The following is a 24,408-nucleotide window of genomic DNA, read 5'->3' as shown; positions in this document are numbered from 1 at the left end:
GAATCCTTGCTTAGAGTTCTTGTCTTACTGCTACAAGAAAACTCAGTAGCAGAACAGTAAACACCTGCTTCTGATTTAAAGACTTCAGGATGGGTGATGTTGTATGTGGTTTTAGCAGGGCGAAAAATTACCTTCTGAACACCAAACAAGGTTTGAGGTAGCGCGACCTCTCTGTGATGTGGCTGTGAGTTGAAACCCTTTTGCTTTGGTAGCTTGTGGTTAGAAGTAGCTTGAAGAATAAATGGGTAAAGGTAGGGGAAGAGCTGTTTCAATAAACTGCACACAGTGAGGTGATGCTTATACAGAAAATCTCACAGATTAATACGAATTTTAAACGTTTTCACACATATGAAAACGTTCACATCATATGCCTCTGGAAATCAGTTCTCTACTATACAATCATTTGATAACTTCCTCTGTTTTCAGCATGTAAGTCATCTAATAAGGTACTGCAATGTTCTGGGCCAGAAGCATCATCTCTCATAGGCCTTCCTTTAGGAGTAAGAAGATTCTGTGATTACAAACATAGGGTAAACCACCCTATATGCAACAGTAAGAAAGTAATCTATGTTGAGTTTTAGCAAGATTGTTACTAGGAATGTTCCTATACAAATATGATACTGTAAACAAGCAATTTATTTCAGTTTTAGCATTTCTACTTATAGAAATAACTCTCCTTCTTAGGAAGCTTATTAAATTTCTGGACTTCCTGCTGGTGCTCAAGCTTTATGGTACATTCTTTGGTTCTAGCTCATCCTATAGAGAACCAATTTCATTCTTCATCTTGACAACCACGGTGCACTCATGATTACTCCCATGTTAAACCTGGTTGATAATGGTGGCAATCTAGCATTCCCTGAGCGCAGTAAGGCTGGTGCAATATATCTATCCTTATTAGGTAATTTCCTGTGCTAAGAGACAGTGCAGAAATATCCTCTAACATATGAAATATAGTTGCATTCCACTTTAATAGAAGCCTCTCTGTGTAAAACACTACGCTTTTAAACCTCCCGGTAGCTGCTCAAGCTATCTTTCAGTACGATGAATCAGAAACCGTATCTTCTTTGTTCTGAATAGCCTTTTTAATAGAGACACAATTTCCACAATTACTTTTATCACCTATCTAATACCCACTTTGAGATTTGTGTATGCTATTGTTCACTCCCTTGTCCTCTGTTTGCACTGAATTTTATCATCAGGACTGTACCTTGCTTCTCTCCTTTCCCCCAGGGTGGTTCTGATCACTACCAGGCTGGTATCCGAGAGGAGACTTGAGAGCCATCTCAACCACCAGAAGTGGACTGTTTAGCAGCTTGCTTATTTCTAGGTTAAAGTCAAGATTTCATGGTATGAATAAAATAAGAATGAAATGCTTATGTATCAACTGATGCTGGTGAGTTAATCTCCCATCATGTTCTTGATCTTACCCCATTGCCAATATGGTTTGCTTGCTGAGTTCCTTTAGGGTGAGGAATGAGAGGAGCTTGTGAGCAGCCTCTGGTTTTACCAGTGTACAAGGAAGTCTCTAGTGGCTGAAATTCCCCCTCACCCATACACCCAGGTGAGTGGTGAACAGGCTACTTTCAAAAGCAGAACCTGTGGCACATAGGCATAGATTGGAGGGGAACAGCCCAGACAAAGCAACTTCGCTTTTTCCAAGGCATTAGTATCTAACTGTGAAGCAAGAAGGCATTTTGCAGAATGAGAATGTTCTCCCTTTGTAGCAACACCCCATCCTCTACATTCTCCCCCACAGATCAATTACCCCTGCCAGAACCTCAGTATAAAAGGCATTTGTTCAATGCAGCCAAATGCAAGGAAAACAGTGGGATAAAGTCTGGGGAGAACTCCACGTGAGAAGAGCTAACACAAAATCTCTACGAGAAATTTCAGCACCTCACTGTTTAGATACAACTCTACAAATCTTGCTCTCTACTGTTAAAGGCAGTCAGGATCTGAAAGATGTCAAGTCATTGCATGGGACATGTAATACATTCTCTGTTTCCCCACTCATTTTCTCCTTGCACGAGCTAGAAAAGAAAAGAGATCACAAAAAACAAAGGACTAAGTTTCTTTCACTAAATAATTTTGCTCTATTGCAAAGTTTATGAGGAAAGTCTCACGGGCTTAGTATCAGGATTTTTTTTGGAAACCTAGGACTGTATGTTTGAAACTATACACTTTTAACTTTCTGCTAAGTATTGCCACCCAATTCCAACACAGGACTATTATCAAAGCAAGTCTATGCCACTGCCCTGTCCTCACAGAAGCTGTCAGGACTGTCTCTTTATGGTACCTCTATTAAAACAGAGAGCAGCCCCATTGTTCTGGTTCATCTACAGTGGGAAACACAGAGTCTTCCCCAGAGCGCTGCACCCATGTGCTTGTTTATTGGTAGCAGGCCCAGGCTCTGGGTTGCTGATTATACAGTAAGCACCTGCCCATGGCTTAGGGCAGACTTCCTCTTCCAGCGCCGCAACTCTGCAATGAGATTTATGCAAACTGGCTCAAGGCTGTGATGTCACAGCCCCTGATAGACCCACGGGCTATCTCCCTTCTACAGACATTTAATAAAATCAGGAACTTCACACACAGCTCAGGAAGTTCACCTCAGAAACTATTAGGGCAAAGAATAAGAACTTGTTAGGGTCCTTCTCCTATCCCGAGATCCATCACAGCAAAAGGACTTCACAGAGTCCAAGGATCTCGCTTTATTTTTTCTTTTTTTCCTTTTTCGTTTTTGTTTGTTTCATGTGATTGCTTCAAGTCAGTTTTTCTGGATGTTTGAAAACTGAATTAAGAAAAATTCACTCCGAAGTTGGCTGAATGTTGCAAGCTTGCAAAATGGAAGGATTTCCCCTCATTCCCCCTGTGAGTATATGAGGTTTATTCCTAATATTGATCATTGGGATCAGTAGTGAAAGGCAAAGTAAACCAGGTTTATTATTTGAGAATATCTCTGGTTTGGTCTGTATTTGTAATGCCAGGAAGTTGGGTTTAGGTCAATATATACAGCCAGTGACAGCACTGCAATGAATGGGAAATTAACATTTCCTCCCAAAACTTGTATCTGATTTTTGATCTCCATTTGTTTTCACAGATTAAATGCATGGTATTGTTGTACAGTATGCACATAGCAAGTCAGTACAGCTTTTCCTTTAGTGCCAACTTTGTGACATAAGGCCGAGTCTTTCTTCAGATTGTAATTCTTAATAATCTGGAGTCTCTGACATAGCTTGTGTGTTTGACTATCTACCAGTCTGTGAGAGAAGAGTTGCTGAATGCTGATTTTACATATTGCAGATTTTAGGACTCTCTGCTCTTTGTAGTGGTGGCATCTAAGTCTGTAACTTACTATGAAAAACCATCACTTGCTATGAAAAACCAATAGTTGAATGAGAGTTAAAAATCCGCAGGGTTTAAGTGGGTCTTTCAATGTGCTCTCTAAGATACAAACTTTTCTGTGTGTTATGAGGCTGTGCTTATCCTTTCTTTAACTCTAAAACATTGTTACACTGCTGTAGTTTATTGTATGGTGAGTTTGGAAGTAGTTTATGAAGCACATAATGTCACTAACCTGTTCTTCAGAATCAAACCTGAATGGGAAATCTCTAAACAGACTGGGTAAAAGAGGCCCTAATTAGATTGTATGAAGTTTGTAGAAGCTGAAGAGATGTCAGATAAGGTGTTTTACTTGGCTTTTTATGTGGTAGGTAGACTACCTACAGTAATTGCTGTCTGTGTTCAGAAAACAGAAAAGGACAATGAAGATCCAAGAGTCCTTTTAACAAGACTTGTATCAAGTCTTCTTTTTGTCTTGCTAAGGACAAAAAGACATGTCCTTGCTAGGGCTAAGGACGTGTTTCCTTATCTTCCACCCAGAGAGATAGCCCCTTGAGTTCCTTTCATGTTTGGTATCCATGCTTGCTGAAAATATGTCTTCTTTTCGGGAGACCCTTTATTCGAGCAGTTCACCATCAGTGTCCCTGAAAGCTCACATCCATCCAAAGGGGGAGAAGACCCTAAAAATCTTTCCTCTTTTTTTTTCGCTTTAATTCACCGAATTGCCCAATGACTCTGCTGTAAACGCCTCAGGACAGAAAGCTGAAAAGAAACTGAGAAAATGAAAAAAGTACACAGCGATTTCTCAGTATGTTACGTGTTGGACTTAAAATAAATTTCAAAAGAAACCCAAACCTTGTCCTCAACTACCCCAGAAGCCAGCATCTCTGTTTAAAAAGAGTAAATAATTGTTAATTTTCTGTCCACTCATTCATTCATAGCCAAGTTTTCTGGACTCTCTTTTTTTCAGTATTGAATTCCGGTACACACATGGGATAAATGGAGTGAAAATTTAACACAGCCTGGCCCATAATTTGTGTTGCAGTTAATACTCTGGCTGGGATTCTGTTCAGATGAATGATACAACAGGCAATGAAAATACAATTGTGTCCTCCAGGAGCACTTGACAGGGCAATTTGTTCTTTATTTTTGTGATTAAAGTGTCCCATGATTAATCATTTGTGTTTCGTATTTTCAAAACTGTTTTAAGTGCACTTTGAGCACTGCAAGTTAGAGCCCCACACAGCTTTGTTCTAAATGTCTGTGCCTCCTGGGACTTTTTTAGAGGGGAGCCATAAGCCCGTTTCTAGACAGGGGGTTCTGTGAAGCAATACTTCCCTCCTCTGCCCCTCCTCTTTCAGTTGAGGGTGGTTCAGTAACTGCCTTTCTCTTGACTGTGTGAGGAAACTCTTATCCTCCATTTGGAAAACACTGCTGGTTTAAATGGTCTAAGAGTATTGCATCTTTCTCTGAAGATCAGGACTTTCATATGGAAAAGGTTTGCAAACTGGGCCCATGTTTTTCAGCACATGACAGAATCTAATCGTGCTACAGAGCCAAAAATTATGAAGTCAAACAACTTTGCCTAAAAAGGGCCCCAGTTATATGTGAATCCCTAAGTAGCCACCTGTAGAAATCACAGCTTCAAACAGAAGTATATTCATATGAGAACAAAAATGCCTTACGGAAAGCTCTGTTCCACATAACTGCATTGGCAGCATGGTCCAGTGAAGCAGCCCCAGTGGGTGATTATGCTAATACCTTTACTCATCTTTTCTGAAATAGTTATACTGTAATTTTTTTCCAAGGAAATATGGTTAATCTGGGCCTTCAAACTTGTCTCAGCAGCACATCACTGGAAACTGTGTGGAGTAATTCTGAATCACATGCCAGTGAATAGTTACGTTAGGATAACAAAAAAAGATCAGCTTTTAGTGAATTTACAATCACCTGGAATCATCTGACAAAGTCTTGGTGAATAACAAGAATTTTCAAATTGCTATTCAGTTAAGTCCCCTGTATCTCTTTTAACCAATGTCAGCCAAACCTTCTCCAAGTGGTTTTGTGGCTTTTCCCTTGATTTTCAATGCAAAGAAGGAAGATGGTGGTAAATCTTCATTTACCAAAGTCTGCGACAGATAAAGCATTGTTTGTTGACCTTTTGCTTGAGGTTGGAATATGGTTTTAGATAATGTGCTGTACCTCATGGCATGTACAAAAGGAGATATCAACTTCAGACCGCAGCTATGAATACCAAAGCTTTCTCTCACTGTCTTAGATGAAAACAGTTGACAGAACAAATGGCCATTGATATCAGTGAAATATTAAGTTGTAACATAAGCCATTCTGTGTTGTTTGTCAGGGGAAACAAAACAGTTCAGTGTCATGGAAGTGCTACTAGTAAGATGATGAAATGGGTGTGTGGGTGGGGAGGTTCCAGAGGATGGGGCAAGTGGGCAAAGATTGGTACAAGAGGCAGAAGCAGCACATGGTGAAACCTATTCTCTCAAACTAGAGAAAAAGCTTTTAATAAAAAACAGAGAGATTAAAAACAGGTTCTTGGCAATAGTTTCTCTAATGAACAGAGGAAAATATCCCCTTTTCCCCTAGGATAGAGAAAATCAGAGATGGTACATTCTGTACCATCTCCTTTGGCCACCATCTGATTAAGTTCATGATACTTAAACTTTCAACCGTTTAATATACATCTTCCCACATTTGTTACTGTACCCCTGAAGCTCCAACAGCAAGATGGTAAAGTGGTGCCAATTCAAGCCCTTTGTGGGGATGGATTAGTCAGATTGCATGAGTTAGCAAAGATATACACGTACATATTCTATCACATGGGTCACTGAGCAGAAAACAAATTCAAGGAAGAAAATTCCCACAATGTATAGCAATGCGATTTGAAGTCCCAGACTTTTAAAACTGGGTATTAGAAAAATACAATGATCTATGTAGAAGCAGACTGGTTTTTAGATGTTGAGTGTCTGCAATCACTCCACAGTCAGCCAGGTCTGTAAATATTAAGGGAACCACTTTTTAACACACCTTCCTCTAGCTCTGCTTATTGAATACACCTTTGAACTTGTAAAACTACCTTTTGAATGTTAGAAATACTTCATTCTCAGCTCCAAAATTGTGAGAAACCATTGCCTGTTACAGTATATTGGACTGAAATTGAGGGGTTTGGAGTATCTTAGAGAAGAAGAGACAACAAAGGGAGAACACAACTAGGAAAAGTCAAATGTTCTTTCCCATGCCTCAAATATGTATTGTTTATCTGCTTTTGGACTGATGCTTGGCCTTCCTGCCAAGCTATACTTCTGTACAGAGTTTTTGTTGTAGCAGTGGAAATTTTATACATAGCAAATTAAGCTTAGATTGACAGGACACTAATTTCTTTGGAAATTTGCTTACTTTTGGCAGAATATTTATCAGAGACACAAGTTTTGATGCATTTAGATATAAAATTTTAATAATTTCAGATTCTAGTATTTTAGTTAAAAAGAAATGATTTCTATATAACTTTTTTAATCTCCATTTCTCCCAAATAGTATGATGTGCATTTTCCATTTGGACATTGAGGTCTCTCCTTTCTCAGAATATGAATGCTTTCCTTTGGGCTATCAAAACTTAACAATTCTGTTATGAAGGTTAAAAACTGCATACATTCTTTAGGTTGACGTGATTTATCAGAAAGCACATATTTATGGAAAGAAAATAGAAGAGTGGGGTGAATGAATTTGAAAAGATAATAAAGAGTAGACATTCCTGTCAGAACTTTATCCTGAAGAAAGCAAACCACAGTTGAAATACTTTTTCTTGTCAGAGATTGGATTCCACCACTGGTCTAAGGAATGGGGATGAGTGAATGCATATAAAACCAGTCATGGTTAGAAAGAACACAAAGAAAATTTGTAGAGAAACACCGGAAGCATCAGAGAGAATCCATGCTGTACTGTCTCCTTTGACCTTTGGGGAATAAGTTATACTTCCCATTAAATCTTTGTGTAGATGAAGGGCAAGTCTATTGGAATCTTATGGATTTGAAAAAGAAGACTGCACTTATGTCCTCTGGAGACCAGAAGTAAGATGAGTCCCTTCACTGGTATCCCTATAATTAAATGATGATTACTCCTTTTACTTAGTCTTGCCCTTATATTGTCTTTATTGTCCATTATTGTCTCCTCAGGAGTTTTCCAAAACAATTACCACCACCACCAATTATACTGGGGACAGCCAGGCAATGGATTTGCTCCTGAGGGTTTCAATATTCCACTGATCTGATGCCCATGAACACCTTAATCCCCTCAGAATGAGTCTCTCTTTTTCTTGATGCGATTTCATCCATGTCATCCTAGAAATCACAGCCCTAGAAAAGGACAATATTTAAATCCCCAAATTCCACCAGAATGAACTGAAGGAGTTAACTAGAATTTAACAGCAGAGTTAATGAGCAGTGGTAACTCTGATGTACTATTCACCAGAAGAAAAATCTTTTCCTCCTGCCAGCTGCTTATCTACCACCTCCATCTGGATTTTAATGGCAGCTGCTGCCTTAGGAGTCGGGTTCCCCAGTAGTCTAGAGGAGGAAGAAAAAGAGAAGCTCACTTGCATTTCTGGCATGCTGTCACCATAGCCTAAGCTTGCAAAATGCTGGTGTACCAATAATGAGATAGATTTATGGAGGGGACATACAGATAGATATATGAACATATGAACATATAAACAGGTGAACATTAAAAATATGCCCATCATTTAAGTTACTGTATTGTTTTAAATATTTGTCCTTTTCTTTTGAAGTCAGTTATGCTGAAGTCAATATGGAATAAAAATGCTTCTATTAGTACCTACAAGAAATAATTTCCTTTCAGAACACAAAGCAGAGGGCTTTTGAGTTCTACATTACTGTTGAAACCATAAGAATTTGTTCAGCTTGAACTTAACTGGACAAAAGCTTAGCAAAGTCCTGTGAAGGACATTTCCCTGCTCTAAAGCTTCTTTCTCAAAAAAGAAAAAAACAAACATCAAATGAAGCAGGAGAATTGTGCACAACTAATAATAAACAGACCACCATTATTGAAACAACATAAGATGCTAAAGAGCATTAACACTGGAGTACTAGGAGTGGGAAGGAAGACAAGCAGGAAAGTTACCCTATGTCACCTGTTTTAAGATAGGAAGGACTTTAATTCTACAGCTAAGCATTCAATAGGTCATGACTCAATATCTGCCCCACTCCTTAAGTCTTGTCTGTGCATACCTAACAGCCCTGTGCAGCTGATTTGAACCAGCAAACATTTACAGTTCATCTTGGGGGAAAAAAAAAAGAGAAATAAAATGGTTTTATGCCCCCTGTCAACATCTTTACTCTCCTACAAACTGCCACCATTTAATGAGACCTCCTAAAAACACTCAGAAAATCATCCTCAGGCAAGACAAGTTTCTACTTTCTCTTTTGTGCACAGGAGGAATAACAAATACCTGTCACTACCAAAGAGAAGGTTTCCTTGCTGTGTTGGTGTGATGGCATCCTGGCTTGTGGTTGATGTCCAAGACAGCTCTATAAGCAGTACCTAGAGAAGGCTGGAGGGTGGGATATCAAGAACTTGTTTAATATCACGGGACAAATTGTGCCACACAGATTGGGTCTAAGGAGATGGATTATTCATTTATTTTTTGCAAACTACTGTTTGGTGTCACACATTTTATTCCTGCTGATTCAAAAAGAACTTGAAGCCTCCCCCTTCTTTCCCTAGGCAATATTAAATATGTTGGCATCTCCCCTTCACTAACTATGAATAATTTTGAAGGGGTTGGTATCATCTTACAACTCTAAAAATTCTTCTTCTCTTTGCAGCCCTCTGAAGATATGGTACCCTATGAGTCAGACCTCTACAGACAGCCCCATGACTATTACCAATATCTCAACAGTGATGGAGACAGTCACGGTGGTAAGTTAAAAAAAATATCTCCTTGGAGCATAAAGTCTCATGGGATACAACAGGAAAGACACTTTAGGACATGCAGGAGAAGAGCAAACACGTCGCTCTGATGTGTAATGTATAGGCTCAGAATTTCAGTTCATAAACCAACAGTATTTTATTCTGCTGAACTGCACTCTTCCAATCCAGAACTGCAACATGGTTTCTCTGAAAGAGAATTTTAGAAAGCACTGAACGATGCAGGTTGCTTCTAGGACATTGCCAGGAAGGTGGAATCTCATGATCTCTATCCTGCATTATCTTCACTGTGGCTTTGCTTACCCCTGCAGATCAAAAGTACTCTGCATGATTCAGAGCCCTCTCATGGCCTGGGTTTGTTATACTGTATTTCTTTTCTTGTGTTCCCATCTCCAATTGCTGTTTGACATAGGCCCTAGAACACTCTATTTGTGCCTTTATTTTAATTATATTTCTTTGGTATTTGGCCTTTTTCAACTCCTTTTTCAACTCCATGTATTTCTGTCTTTCTTTTGATCTCTTTTGCATGCTGTCACACCTAGCTTTAACTTTCACTCTTCCTCCAGTGCACCCAAGTACTTCCTCTCTCTAAATCTACGTAAAATTTCCTTGTAGAAGTAAACCTGGCTTAATATAAAAATACTGTATGATTATTTATTGCTTCAATTTATGTAAGTGATTTCAAAGCTTTCTTGTCTTTATATTTTCATGTTATCTGTGCACTGGACTCTAAATCATTGCAGACAGGAGAATCTTGCTTGGTGAATTTTGTCTCCTGTGCAATACAATAAATAGTCCAACAACACCGCCCTCGAAATATCAGAGTCAATATTGACTCAGGACGGAAAAGCACCGTTCTACTGTATCATTTGTGACAGTCCCTTCAGATCCTGGAGTTTCCCTAAAAGACTCCCACTGATCGAGCAACTAGACCCATCACTGCTTAATTTAAGAGATCTAACAGCTCCACAGCATAGCACTGCTTTATCTGTGGAAACAAAAGTTACCTTGAGGGAGAGCAAGTTACAGAATATGATTGTTCTGAGCATTTAGCTGAAAAAGATTCCTACCTAAATTTGTTCTCTACATTGCCTTTAAGAAAAACCTGGAGACAAAGAATTAATTCAGTTGTTACAAGTTATCTCATGGCATCTGTCAAGTCACATTAATCAAACCCAGCAAATTCCACGTGGAAATTCAGGGTTTTTACATGATAACGTGTACCTGTTTACACACCCATAAAATGAGGATAATGTTTATTATCTCAAAAGGCAATTGTGACAATTAAACAATGACTGTAAAAGATGTAGGAAAAAGCACTGGAAAATAACTTTTCTGTCACTAAACCTAGGTTACATCAAGCAACAACATCACTTTATCTTTCATAATCTTATTGTCGCACCTGGTTTAGTACCCATTTCTTCTGTTGGAAGGCTGTTCCTAAGCTAAACTGCTCAGATCATTTTGTTAACCATTATGTTAATGATCATTATGTTAATGTTAAAATCATTATGTGAATGATCTGATCATTTTTATTCATCATAATGAACACAACAAAAACTTGCAATTGCCTCTTTGGGTTATGTCCTAAGTAGTACTTGAACACCCACTTTGAACAGAAATTTGACTCTGCCTAAACTTGTGTTGCACTTGTCCTAAAGACCCAAAACCTTGTTGTTCAATGGTTTAGCTCCTACAGCAAGTGGTTATGAAAGAGGCAACTTAATCCCAGCCTGCACATTTCAATCAAATCTTTGTTTATGAAAGCACATGTAATGTAGTTGGTTGTGTCTGAATGTCTAATACAGCCTCTGCATTCCTGAATTGCTCACAGTCCAAAAGACCAATGAACAACCAAAGAATACAAATGAGAATGAAAAACACAAATTAGCATGTCTTGCTTCTTTCCTATTAACATTGACAAACTCAACTTTGGCTTTCATTTTGTTAATGTGGCAGAAGTAGTGGGTCTTGAGGAGAGCCATGAAGAAGAGCAGGAAAGGGACATCATAAACTACTTTGAGAAGTATGTACTAAATGTTCAGAACAATGTGGGTAAAAGCACAATGACTGAAAAATGGTGGGGAAAAAGAATAAATAAGGTGCAGCAGTGGGACCAGTGAAGTGAAAGGGCTGAGAATATGTTCAGAGAGGATAAAAGAATAAGTTACTAGGACAGAATTGTGAGAGAGAAGTTCAGTTTGGGGTACAGTGTGATCACTGGCAATAAATTAAACATAATTTTGCAGGTCTACTCAATACCAGTATGGACTTCAAAGAAAAGCTACCAGGTAAAGTAAATACATACTACAAATGGAATAATACTTCTGACTTTGCTGACAAGGGACTGCTAACAGAATAGAAGGTCTTGCTTAAGTGTCAGACTACCTCTCTCTCACTGCTAGCAAGTTAATTTTGTGACAGGAAGATGGCAAGATCTGAAGATGTGCGCTACATGCATTACTGCCGCTTTTCTAGAACACAATGCTGAAGGCAAATCTAACTCCATGTTTACCTGAGTAGGCAGTGAAGTACACACTATAGCGTGTCATTAATTTAATTTGTAGATCATTGCAAATAAGTGAACAGTGAATTTAACAAGCAAAACCACACCATAAACATATCCACATGTTCATCATAACATGCATTAGTTGCATTTATTTTGTATGCTGTAGTTTAACCATTTTGTAAATACTGTAATAAACATAGAAACACAGCCAAGGAGGACAGAAACTACAAGTGATCAGGTGTTAGTCCATCACCCCACCCTAAGCCTGTATGCTAGTAAGTCTGTAAATGTAATACAACCTGTTTTGTAACACTAACGCAATCTTAGTAATTACAAAATTCCACTGCAGCTTTGTCTCTAAGTTATTACTAAACTTCATGGGTTTAGTAAAAATCACTTTTTGTGAAGCTGAATGCTGATGCTTGTTCACTTTGTTGCTGGCCTCCTGGAACAGATTTCATGATCTGGGATTTTATTTTCATCCCACCATGGTAATATGATCATTTAAGAATCCCAGCTTTGACATTTTCAGGATTTTAGCCCACATAGAAGTGGAGGAAAGTCCAAACATGTGAACCTTAGTCTCAAATGCTATATGGAAAATAGAAAGAACTCCAAACTTCACTTAAAAATCCCCTCACTTCGAAGCCAATTCTCATGCTTTGCTGACTCAGAATTTGAATATTTTGGCATTGTTAAAATCATGACGTTTGTGAAGTGAGAAGTAAGGAAAGCCTACTGTCATTACAAACAAGACTGCTGCACTGCCTAGGAGCACAGCATTTCACTAAACAGAAAATAATCTGTAGGGAATCTAGACATTAAATTTCCAGCGTCCCTCAGTTTCCCAGGTTTTCTCAGATGAGTGAAACACAGTGAGAACATCAAAGCTGTGCAACAGGGCACTGTGTAAGAAACCCTCTCCTAGTTCTAATGCGTTGGAAAATCTGTACAGCCAGAGCAGAACCACTCAGAGATATTAGCTCAGACCTCACAAGTACAACCATGTCAACAAGTTGTCTCCTTGGTCCGGGCAGAGTGCTGTGCTGACAGAGCTGTCACGTTTCCGGTTCAAGAGCTGGCTCATGAATTTCTGCATAGTTTTGTGCTGTGTGGTGCAGAGCTAGCTTATTACTCCACTTTCATTGTAAATACCTTTCTTAAGCCTGTTTCACATTCTAATTGCTGGTTCTAACATTATTCATCTATTAAAACAGGAGCAAAGCAATTCATATCGGTCAAAAGATGACTGAGAAAGTTCAGTCATGTTTTCTCACTTGTAGAATGAAAATCTATCTCTGTGGTAAATACTAACACAATGCCTATAGGTCCACTGTTGCTTCCCAACAGGCTAACATCCTCCCTGCTATGGGAGGGAGCTCAGAGTTCATGATTGTCCTTCCTCTAACCTTTCACTACATACAAGACCAAAACAAACACCATCTCCATGTCTCTATAAGAGAGAATTTATTTCACATCCTCTTTCACTTCATATGAAATTTCTCATAATGACTCCATTGTGTAGCTATATCTTGGCTTTTAATGAAATTTGCCTTTACCCAAAGAATAGACACTTTCCATTTCTAGAATTTTTCTCTCCTTTCTTTTTAATTCCTTTCACCTTAACATTTTTGAGAGAACAGAATGGCTATTGTGCTGCTGACATAACAAAGAACATAGAATAAGTAGCTGCTGCTAACTCTAATAACTGCAGTCACAGACATTTAGAGGGGTTTTATGTTTTCATGAGCAATAATATAGCCAGGCTGGTTAACTACAGAGGGGCTTGTGGAGACAGAATTTTCTCTTTTGATGTAACTAAACCAATATTGTTTTTCCTAAGCATCACTGTAAAATTACAGGCAATTTAGAAAGAAATAAGGGCTTTAACTTCTGTCACAGCTTGAATATTTGAGCATAAGTTTGTGTTGAAGTAATTGCCAATTAGATTTATTTTGTAATGCATTAGTATTATGTGATTGCTGTTAAGTCCCTAAATGCTGTGCTATTAGTACTATGCTATTGTAGTATTTTAACAGCTGCACCTAGTTCCATGAAAAGGGAATTTGGTAATGACTAAGCTAAATAGCACAGTGATTAACATGAATATGCATATATAGTGTTTTATTTACCAAGAAAGAGTTTAAAAGAACACTTCTGCAGGCAGCAGGAACCTTGCCATAGGCTTCAAAAATTGGAGTATAAAAACATAGAATCATAGAATGATTTAGGTTGGAAGAGACCTTAAAGATCATCCAGTTCCAACCCCCTGCCATGGGCAGGGACACCTTCCACTAGAGCAGGTTGCTCAAAACCCCATCCATGAGTACTAATAAAAAGATACTTCAGAAGAATCAGAAGTAGACACTCAGAGCACACACAGATACTCATGGCTATGCGTGTGGGAAGGGCAGTGGGTTCTTTCTTGATCACATAGTTACTGCCAGTAAGACATTCCACAGCTGAAGACCTGCCATTGACAGCCTCAGAGACTTCTGCCTGGGCTTTGTCATACTCACAGTTGTGCATTGATCTCTCTGACTGTACCAGATTATGAAAGGCAAGGGGTCTTTGGAGGAAGGAGCAGAGCCAGAATGAGAGATAGATTACTCCTGCAATGTGTTCTCAAGAATTTATTATACAGGGTTGTCCATAGTATACGGGGCCTCAGTGGTTGGCTCTACTTGAAGAAATCTGCAGTAATTTAGCTCAGAAAAAAACAAGTTAGTGTGGCTCAGTCTTCCACTTAAACAAAACAGTTTCAGACTGAAAGTGCCCAAGGCCTCCTACAGGACACAGCTTTAGATGACCTTTGGATTCAAACATACACACTCTGCCATTTCCTGGGTTGGGGCAGATCTGAATGTAAAAGTACTGGGGTACTTTGCACCCATAAACCCTACTGTTTTACCAGAGAAAAAAAAATTTTTGTCTAGCAGTACGACATGAAGAAGTGCATTGTAATTATAATTTTGGGCTATAAAATCCATACCTAGCCACAAAAAGCACTATAGAACAAAGCAAAGACAAAGTAATGCAGCAGCTCCCTATGTGCTTTTATAAGTACCTTTCCATCCCTTTCACATGCAGTAACATGACTTATCCATGAATCAGAAAAGCAGGAAGGACAAAAAAGTAAGCACTGAGGAAAATGGTCTGATAGAGCCTCCAAATAAGCTTCTACAGGCCTGAGCCCTAAAGCCAGCTAAAAGAGCTTACAAATTCTTAGGTACCAATTACATATCAACTATGTTTGGTATAAGCATATCACCGAGTTCTCTCAAAAGGAAGCCACATTCAAAGTCACTATGCCAGATTTCAAATCCTCAATGGAATTAGAGGTAATTGTTTGAAACATAAGTTGGGAAGGATGAGGAGACTGAATCTGAGAGAAAGAATGAAGCTTGTATTTAAGAAAAAATGCTCACAGCGCATTAGTATCCAGATAATGCCATACACAGTAACACCATATTGCAGAATTGGACAATTGGTTCCTCTACAAACTCAGTACAACTACACGTAGAATCATAGAATAGTTTGGGTTGGAAAGGACCTTGAGATCATCCAGTTCCAACCCCCCTGCCATGGGCAGGGACACCTCACACTAAACCATGTCACCCAAGGCCTCGTCCAACCTGGTCTTGAACACTGCCAGAGATAGAACATTCACAACCTCCCTGGGAAACCTATTCCAGTGCCTCACCACCCTAATAGGAAAGAACTTCTTCCTTATATCCAATCTAAATTTCCCCTATTTAAGTTTGAACCTGTTACCCCTTGTCCTGTCACTACAGTCCCTAATGAAGAGTCCCTCCCCAGCATCCCTATAGGCCCCCTTCAGATACCGGAAGGCTGCTATGAGGTGTCCAGCAGGCTTCTCTTCTCCAGGCTGAACACTTGGTATAATGTGTTCAGTTCTGTCCATCACATTATCAGAAGGATGGCAAGAGCTGGGAGCTTGGAGAAGAGAACAAGTATGATTGGGGGGGTGAATAGACTGATTTATATTGAAAGACTGAGAGCTAAGTACATGCAGCAGGGTGAAGCGATAATTAGGAGTAGATTGTAAGACAAAATGATAACAAGCTGAAAATATTTGAAGGGTATAACAGAAATGATTTCTAGTAACACAAGGAAAGACAACTTGGAACAGTAAAATGTAAATTAGAACTGTTACACTGAATATCATAAAGAAATTTTGGCCATGCATAACATGATGCATTAAAAATTAAACTGTGAAAGATTAATTTCTAGCACAGTCAGAGCAGAAGACGTGAGGTTGACTTTGATTTTACAAAACAGAGTGCACGCTAATATGTACGTAATGATGCATGCAGCTGCTGTAAGAGAGAAACAGGATTTGCAATGCTTCACATTCCCTCCAGCAGGTTTTAAATTTTGAGCAGCAAATACGAAATTCTAAAACTGTTGGAGGCTTATTATTGAACTTAAAAACCCAGAGATTGAAACCTGAAGATGATAGGGAATTTAAATTTAAACATAAATAAATCAGAAAACAGGAAAGTCATTATCTGAGTATTTTTTTATGTATTTGAAAAAAATTATCACAGACATTTCCTACATACTGAAGAGATAAAAAAGGTAGAGAAAGAGTCTGTGTCAGAATTTAGCCTCACTGTAAGCAGTGTACACCGGAGTGCTGCAACAGTTTATTCTCTTGTATTAGTACTGAAAAACGTGTGACATTTCAACACGTGCTTAGAGGAACGATCTCACAAAGTGCTGTGGCTCTACTGTAGCATTCCTACTTTTTTCTAGCCAAGTAAAATAAGGACTAAAGATAATTGCAGAGAAGTCTGTACATTTGCTGCATCTCCTCATTTCTCATGCCATGAGAAAGAGTACAATGAGACTATGGCAGTATGTAAACCAGTAGAATTTGTGACCTCAAGAAGGAAAATGTAAGTCTGCTATGCTTTCTTCTTGGGAAAGGTGTCAGCATTAATATCTTTCTTTCACATTTTATCCTAAATTATCATTGAAATCCACCTCTCCATCTAAAAGTATTCTACTTGTTAAAATGGCCAGCCACAAGCATTTATGAGATTAGGAAAAGAAGGGATCTATGTAGATTGTCACTAGAGACAGACAAGTCAGCAAGAATGGTGTGGAGAGGGTGGAAAGCACAGGAACAGGGGAAGGAACTGATACCAGACAGGTAAATGCCATGCTTCTTAATCTTATAATGTAGACCATCTATTGTTATTCCTTTAGATCATTACTGGGAATACCATCCACACCACATGCACAGTGAGTTTGAGACCTTTGGAGACAATCACTTCACAGAACTGCAGAGTGTACAGCCTCCCCAGCTGCAGCAGCTGTACAGGCACATGGAAATCGAACAAATGCATGTCTTGGATTCTACAATCCCAACCACACACATCGGACTCAACCACCAGGTATGGTTATCAGCCCTTCCTCAGAATTTAGGATGGTCATTAAGGGTCAAGAAAATAACCCATCAGGGAATGCATACTCTTATGTGAAATAGATTTTGTCCTCAACATAAAAAGGACATGGAACTGTTGGAACAAGTCCAGAGGAGGCCACGAGGATGATCAGGGGGCTGGAGCACCTCCCATATGAAGACAGGCTGAGGAAGTTGGGGCTGTTCAGCCTGGAGAAGAGAAAGCTGTGTGGAGACCTTATAGCAGCTTTCCAGTATCTGAAGGGGGCCTATAGGGATGCTGGGGAGGGACTCTTCATTAGGGACTGTAGTGATAGGACAAGGGGTAATGGGTTAAAACTTAAACAGGGGACATTTAGATTGGATATAAGGAAGAAGGTCTTTACTGTAAGGGTGGTGAGGCACTGGAATGGGTTGCCCAAGGAAGTTGTGAATGCTCCATCCCTGGCAGTGTTCAAGGCCAGGTTAGGCAGGGCTTGGGTGAAATGGTTTAGTGGGAGGAGTCCCTGCCCATGGCAGGGGGGTTGGAACTGGATGATCTTAAGGTCCTTTCCAACTCGAACTGTTCTATGATTCTATGATTGCTGAAATCAATTACATAAGTTCTTACCACACAAGCACTTGATATAAAACTCTTCATTCTCAGGACAAATGTGGCTTAAGCACTCCTTTTATCTGGATAACAAGGAGTCAAGTTCCTCAAACTGTGCCTAAAAAGATCATTGCCTTCTCTGGAGGTTTTTGAAATGTCAAAATTTTATTTCATTTAGAATTAAAATCAACTGTTCTGAAATTCTGAAGAGGACCTGGACCTGAGAATCTGTGTATTATCATAGCAAGGGTATCCATGGCTACTAGGAAGGATTCTGAGCCTCAAAGTAGTAGGAAAGTTTTAAGTATTTCCAAGCAACCCCTACAATTTTATATGACCTGTACAAGAAATGCTAATACAGATAGGTCACTGGTAATTTTACCACAGTGAAAAAGGCTAAGGACAATCTGCTTCTGTTTTGCCTGAAAATAAAGAAGTCACAAGCCAAACCACACTGTCTTGCTGAGATTTTACATGAAGCCAGTCATTTCCCTGTAAAAAAAGATACTCCATTTTGCAGTAAAGGTAGTCACCAGAGTGCCTATGAATCCTCATATAAACCTGAAATTATGAGGGTTTCCATGAATGCTGCAAAGATGCTAAGCGAAGTGGGTGTGGAGATCACTTTTTAACTTGATCCTGCAAGAATATGCCCAAAGTCATTACGAGGAGTGATAAGGAAGCTAGGTGATCTTGTGCTAAGGAGTACCCCAAGACAGGCAGCTATATACAGTGTGGTGAATACAAGACAGAGCAGGACTGAGGCCAGAGAGAAAAGTGTTTGCTGGTTACAGTGCTGCATATAATGGTGCCATTGCTGAAGTTTTGTGAGGGAAACTGCATGCATGGACTTGTCATTTTGAGCTTTTTATGTTCAAAGCAAACTGAAATTATCTATTAATCAAAAACAAAGAAAAAAATTGAGTGAATAAGTTAACGCTGTCAACAGGAAACTGACTGACTGCAAGCCATCAAACTTGCCACCTATTACTCAGAAAAAAATCAGGAATAGAACAGAAGATGTAGAAACAAACAAAGAATTAGGAACAGAAAGTTACAAATATAAAAAATGCTTCATGGAACAGCAGTCTGTGGGAAGCTTCAAGTTGTTTCAGTTGCTCACTGCAACTGCTAACACATAGTGACCAACCGTTACCTCCAACCAAAGGCGAAGAATAAACAAGAGCCCTTTATAGATGTCTTTGGAAGTACCACCAGAAACCTAGAGCATGCTTCTGCTTGTCCCACTTCACTCTACTCAGTTATCACCCTTCATTTCAGGACAAAAGGCAGACAATTTATATTGTTGCCACTTTCAATAAAGAGCATTATGCTTTCTCTGCCCCAACCAGTACCAAACTGCAGAAGATAATAGGTAAAATTCACCACTACCCTCCTTGTCTTTACCAGTTGGGGATCTTTGGCTTTTTACTTTAACTTACAGTGGCTCACGCAAGTGGTATTTGGCATGCTCTGAGGTTCAGACTTAGTCTCAGCCACAGTCCTAGGCAACAGATACTATTAGTCAAGGCACTTTCAAAGAAGCAGAAGCAGGAAGCAAGCTTTAATCCTCCACTGAATTTGCCAGTTACTAACTGCACCCATCTTGTCATGCAATATCAGAGTTACAGTGAATAAAGGAAGAACTTGAAACGATATTTCTCTAATTATCTGCTGATAATTTCACATTATTTTGTGAAATCAAATTTGAGGCTCAAGCTGTTCTTGGACAAGATTTCTTTAAAAAGTTGTGTAAGCCTGTCAGCAGGTGATCTCCCACATAATAAATTGAGAAAGGAATAATCAGTCTGAAGGAAGAATGAAAGAAAAGGTGGAAAACTGTAAAGAGCTTTAGAAAGAGGAAAATCACAAATGGATACCACAGACCCTGAGACGACACCAGGATACAGAAAATAGCTAGCAGGTTCTTTAGGCTTTCTCCATCCAGAGCCGCATTAGTAACCTGGCTCTTTCAAACTCACTATCAGGTCCTCCGTAGCATAGCTGCATGACACTATGTATTGACCTGAGCTGAGTTTTAGGCACAAAGCAAGTGTAAGCAAAACTACAGGCAGAGAAAGTAGGCACAGTGTGGGGGAAGCTTACACAACTCCCCAGCTTGGCCTCTGCAACTCCCTTTGCTGGTGAGACACCATTCCCCCTCCTTCCTGCACAGCACTCTGCCACTGTCTCCTTCCAGCCCCAGACAAGTGGTTTCCTTACTCCCAACACCACCCCATGATGCGCTCTAGGTGCCCACAACCATTTTCTCCGCAGGGGCACCAAACTCACTGTAAGACATTATCCCACCTTCTCATTCTCCTTGCCCCATGGCACTGTCTCTCCCTTCCTTCCTACCCCTGGGGCTGCAGCTTTCTTAACTGTAAAAAGCTAAAGGTGATTCTGCGGTGAGGGCTGAAGTTTCGCTCTTGGGGATCTGACAGGAAGCTTGCACACACTCTTACCCAATCCTGGCCTTCCTGCCAGATCGCCTCCAGCCAATGTGCCAACTCATTAACCGCCAGCCGCTGCACCCCAAAACCAGCCCGTGGCCCACACTCCTTATTGGGACATTTCCAGCTGGTGCAAAACTCATCTGAAGAGCACCATTCTGCAAGGCCAGACATGGGGTGGGTGGTGTGACTCATAGACACCCGCTCCCCGCTTCAGTGCATAAGGTCCCCTGGGAAGAGAGTCAGGTTCAAGACATCCTTTCTTGGTTGAGGGAAGGAAGAGTGGTTCAAAAGGAGCTCACCTTCCAGAGCTATCGATCTGGCCCACATAATGAAACCCACCTTCTATATGCCGCTGGGTTTCAAGGGTGTTGTTTGGTTTCCTTTTAATGTAGGAATTGGGTTCTTGCTCCCTGTCCCTCAGACTGATCTGTTTCTCGTTCTTAAATAAGAAGCTCCAATAGTTCATGGCAATGGAGCTGGTAAAGGGTCTGGAGAATAAGTTTTATGAGGAGTGGCTGAGGGAACTGGGGTTGTTTGGTCTGAAGAAGAGAAGGCTCGGAGGGGACCTTATTGTTTTCTACAACTGCCTGACAGGAGGTTGTAGTGAGGTGGGGGTCAGTCTCTTCTCCCAAGACAAGAGGCAGTGGCCTCAAGCTGCACCAGGGGAGGTTTAGGACACATATTAGGAACAAATTCTCCCCAAAAGGTGCTCAGGCATTGGAACAGGCTGCCCAAGGCAGTGGTGGAATCGTCGTCCCTGTAGTGTTGATGAGGCCCTTAGTGACATGGGTTAGTGGTGGCCTTGCCTGTGCTGGGGAATGGTTGGACTTGATGACCTTTAAGGTCTTTTCCAACCTGGCTGATTCTATGATTCTATGATTCGAACTGGTCACAATCCTTAACAAACCAGACTAGAACTGAGAATTTACAAAGCAGAGGTATATTCCACACTGTCCTGACAAGATCTCTATAAAAGGGCAAGACAATTTAGCACAAAAACTTGTTTGCTAGCTTTGCAGATGAGAAATCCCCATTAACAGGGTATTTTCAGATAGCCATTTCGGAAAACAGAATGTGAGCCAATGTGATGTATCCTTTACCCTAGTGCTAAGGCTATTCGCCTCCTCACAGGGGAAATTCAGGACAGGAAGCTGACAGACCCATGTAACCTCATCTCCAGAGCTAGATGCAGTCCTGTGGGGATTCAGTGATGTTGGAAGGTACTATGCCTGAGAAATGGAGAGGACAACAGAGACAAAACCAGTCAAAGCAGCCATGCAAGGGCAGAACTGTTCAGCTCTTTCAAATTTAAAAGAGCAGTTCCAGAAGGTCTGTGTAAGGAAAAAAGTTGTTCTCAAAAGCAGTTTTTGCTACTGAGGATAGGCAACAGGGATCAGAAACTCATTAGGAAGAATGCCAGCTTTGGGGAGGTTTGGAGGAAGAGGGGCAATATCACTTACATAGGATATATAACATAGGGGAAAGTTCTGACTTTCAAAACTTTATTCCTTTTTCCCTCATGTAAAGATGCATCTTTGTACATGTAGAAGTGTTGACTGTTAGGTGGAAGAGTTTCTTATTGCATAGTATTTATTATAAATGTTAACAATTACATCACTCACTATTACCCTAAACAATCTCATGTATCTCTTACTTTCTCCTCCCTTTTCTCTGTAACTTTTTCCATGCCCCACTCTGTCACTACCTCCTGCCTCTACTACTCTTTTCTCCCAAAGATGTCCTATTTGCCTCGGATGTGCCTACAGTACTCCTCTCCACTGCAGCCCAGTTCTGATGAAGAGGACATAGAGAGGCAGAGCCCTCCACTGGAAGTATCAGATGGGGAGACTGATGGTGTGGACCCTGGGCCTGGAATTATGCATGGAGAAACAGGTCAGTGAAGACAGAGGGACTTGCATCAAGCTATGTGCTGAGCAGCTGTTATGTTACTGTGATGATAGCAAATAAAGCTGCAGAACTGCTGTAATAGTATTTTATCCCACTGCCAAAACTTCATGTTCTCTGATTCCTTGCACTCTCCAGTCCTGAAAATCTTTTATGACCATAACTGTGTCTATATCTCAAACCCCATTTATTCACGTACTCTCACTTCCTTCTTCTGCCGTGCCTATTCAAGCTTCTGGAATGGATAATGGCTTTTGCCATTTATACTGCAATTTCCATTAACAGATGGGAAATCCAAGGGAAGAAGGTCAAGGAACTGATCTTTAAAAACATTTAGCTCTGTTTGTTCAGTTCCTGAAAGTCAGGCTCTGTATAACCTGGCCAAATTAGCTTCAGATGGTTTCAAGTTAGGAATGCTTTTCAGGTGACTTCAAATTATCCTGGCCTTTTGAATTCCTAATTCTTCTTTCTTTTGCCCGGTACATCAAGCTACATTATGCTCTCACACCTAAAACACTGTCTATTGTTATAAACGTTGCAAGCAGAAGCAGTTACATGACTAGCTAACTAAAAGTTAAAGCTAGCTATCTAGCTAAAACAGTCATATGAATTACATACTTCTGCTGTTTCAGCAGGAGCTACATGCTAATCCTGGTGCTCCACTGCCTTTCTTCTTTGACTCTTACACAGGCAGCAAGAAGAAGATACGTCTGTATCAGTTCCTTCTGGACCTTCTTCGCAGTGGAGACATGAAGGACAGCATCTGGTGGGTGGACAAGGAAAAAGGTACTTTCCAGTTCTCCTCCAAACACAAAGAAGCATTGGCACATCGCTGGGGCATCCAGAAAGGCAACCGCAAGAAAATGACCTACCAGAAGATGGCACGGGCTTTGAGAAACTACGGCAAGACAGGGGAGGTGAAGAAGGTCAAGAAGAAGCTGACCTACCAGTTTAGTGGAGAGGTGATGGGAAGGGGGGTCACTGATAGGAAGCATTATCCTCACTGAGGCCATGGGACCCTAAGCAAGAAACATATTAAGACCTCCTGGCTGGATACCAGCAGAGGAGATGGACGCATCTTTTTCTTTGCTTCCTGTGCCCCCTCCTCTGCCTTTAAATGGCCTTTACCGTCAGATGTTTCTGGTACGAATTTCCTTCTTCGGCATCTGAGAATCCTAAACATGACAGAATTCTTTGCTTCCATCCTACAAGTTGGACAGAGTCGGGAAATTTAAACCATGTACAAATATATTATTGTCAGGATTTTTTTGTTGTTGTTTGATTGTATTGTAACTAAAGAATACAGCTGATGAAGTTTTGCCTTCAAAGGTGGTGCTGTGTCATTCCAGTGACACTGCATTAGCTTACAGCTTTCAAACTAGCATTAACACAGGCTCTGCCTCAGCTCTCACAGCTAGAGAGAAGTTTGCAGATCTTGGAATGATACTCGTTCTTTTAAATAGTAATAACATGTACATATTTAATAAAATTTGATATAATGAAGTTGTGGTGTTTGCATAATAAATGGTTGCTTCACAAACAGATGTCACGTGCATTCAGTTATGCAGATACAGTTTGTGTGTGGTACCTGAATGAAAAGCACACTGGATTATAGGGTTTTATCCGTCTGTCACTACTTCTTAATTTACTTAGAAACACCTTCAATGTAGTCAAACTAATTAACAAAGGTAACAGGTGAGATACATTATTATGAAAGAGACTGCAATGATGAAGTCCATTTTAAAATACATATATCATCACTATTTTTTCCTGTGCAAATGAGCCCTGCCAGTTCAATAATATCTCTTCACTTATACCAAGAATGGCATTTATAGCTCTATCCGGTTCAGAACATAACAATTAACCATATTCTTCTGTGGTTTCACTCATTTTCCTGCTCCTGTTCTTTTCCTTTTGCTTGCTTACCTCCACGGTGGTATCTTGAGTTTACTTATGAGCCTTTCTGGGAAATAAGTTGTATTTAATCATGTCTTTGCAGAATTCTAGCACAAAAGATTGTCAAGCTTTTGACTGTGGATTTTAATCCCTACTGTAAAACAATTAATAGTAACCAATAACAATTCCATTACACTCAATATGCAAAATAAAAGAACATTCAACTCCTGAGATACCACAGTAAAGTTTCCCAGTATACCTAAACACAGAAAAGTCAACCAACACTGAGAAAATTAGCATTTTAATTTTTA

The 24,408-nt window shown here is 40.0% G+C and overlaps 1 protein-coding gene across 4 annotated transcripts; it reads left to right on the top strand.

The window, feature by feature from the left end:
• The first annotated feature begins 1,968 nt into the window (after positions 1-1,968).
• On the top strand, positions 1,969-23,704 carry SPI1 (Spi-1 proto-oncogene). Of its 4 annotated transcripts, none has more exons than XM_057408883.1 (7): positions 1,969-1,986; positions 2,772-2,871; positions 9,206-9,299; positions 11,558-11,599; positions 17,053-17,240; positions 22,033-22,189; positions 22,892-23,704. In XM_057408883.1, the coding sequence occupies exons 2-7, from the start codon at positions 2,827-2,829 to the stop codon at positions 23,206-23,208; spliced, it is 843 nt and encodes a 280-aa protein (XP_057264866.1). In that variant the 5' UTR covers positions 1,969-1,986; positions 2,772-2,826; the 3' UTR covers positions 23,209-23,704. The 4 variants fall into 4 exon arrangements, with proteins under 4 accessions (XP_057264866.1, XP_057264864.1, XP_057264863.1 ...); XM_057408881.1 differs by lacking the exon at positions 1,969-1,986 and adding an exon at positions 2,543-2,625; XM_057408880.1 differs by lacking the exon at positions 1,969-1,986 and having other exon boundaries at positions 2,554-2,871.
• The last annotated feature ends 704 nt before the right edge of the window (positions 23,705-24,408 follow it).

Source organism: Pezoporus wallicus, unplaced genomic scaffold (genome assembly GCF_028554395.1).
Source record: "Pezoporus wallicus isolate ANWC-B61680 ecotype Strahan unplaced genomic scaffold, APGP_CSIRO_Pwel_v1 contig_6382, whole genome shotgun sequence".
In the NCBI taxonomy this organism is placed as follows: Eukaryota; Metazoa; Chordata; class Aves; order Psittaciformes; family Psittacidae; genus Pezoporus; species Pezoporus wallicus.
The sequence above is the reverse complement of the archived record's forward strand: the minus strand, read 5'-3'. Positions and strand labels throughout refer to the sequence as shown.

Excerpts from the sequence above, each read along its gene's own strand:
- SPI1 (XM_057408883.1), top strand. The coding sequence starts at position 2,827 with ATGTTGCAAGCTTGCAAAATGGAAGGATTTCCCCTCATTCCCCCT. Across the intron at positions 9,300-11,557 it reads TGATGGAGACAGTCACGGTG|GTCTACTCAATACCAGTATG; the intron begins GTAAGTTAAAAA and ends ATAATTTTGCAG. Across the intron at positions 22,190-22,891 it reads AATTATGCATGGAGAAACAG|GCAGCAAGAAGAAGATACGT; the intron begins GTCAGTGAAGAC and ends ACTCTTACACAG.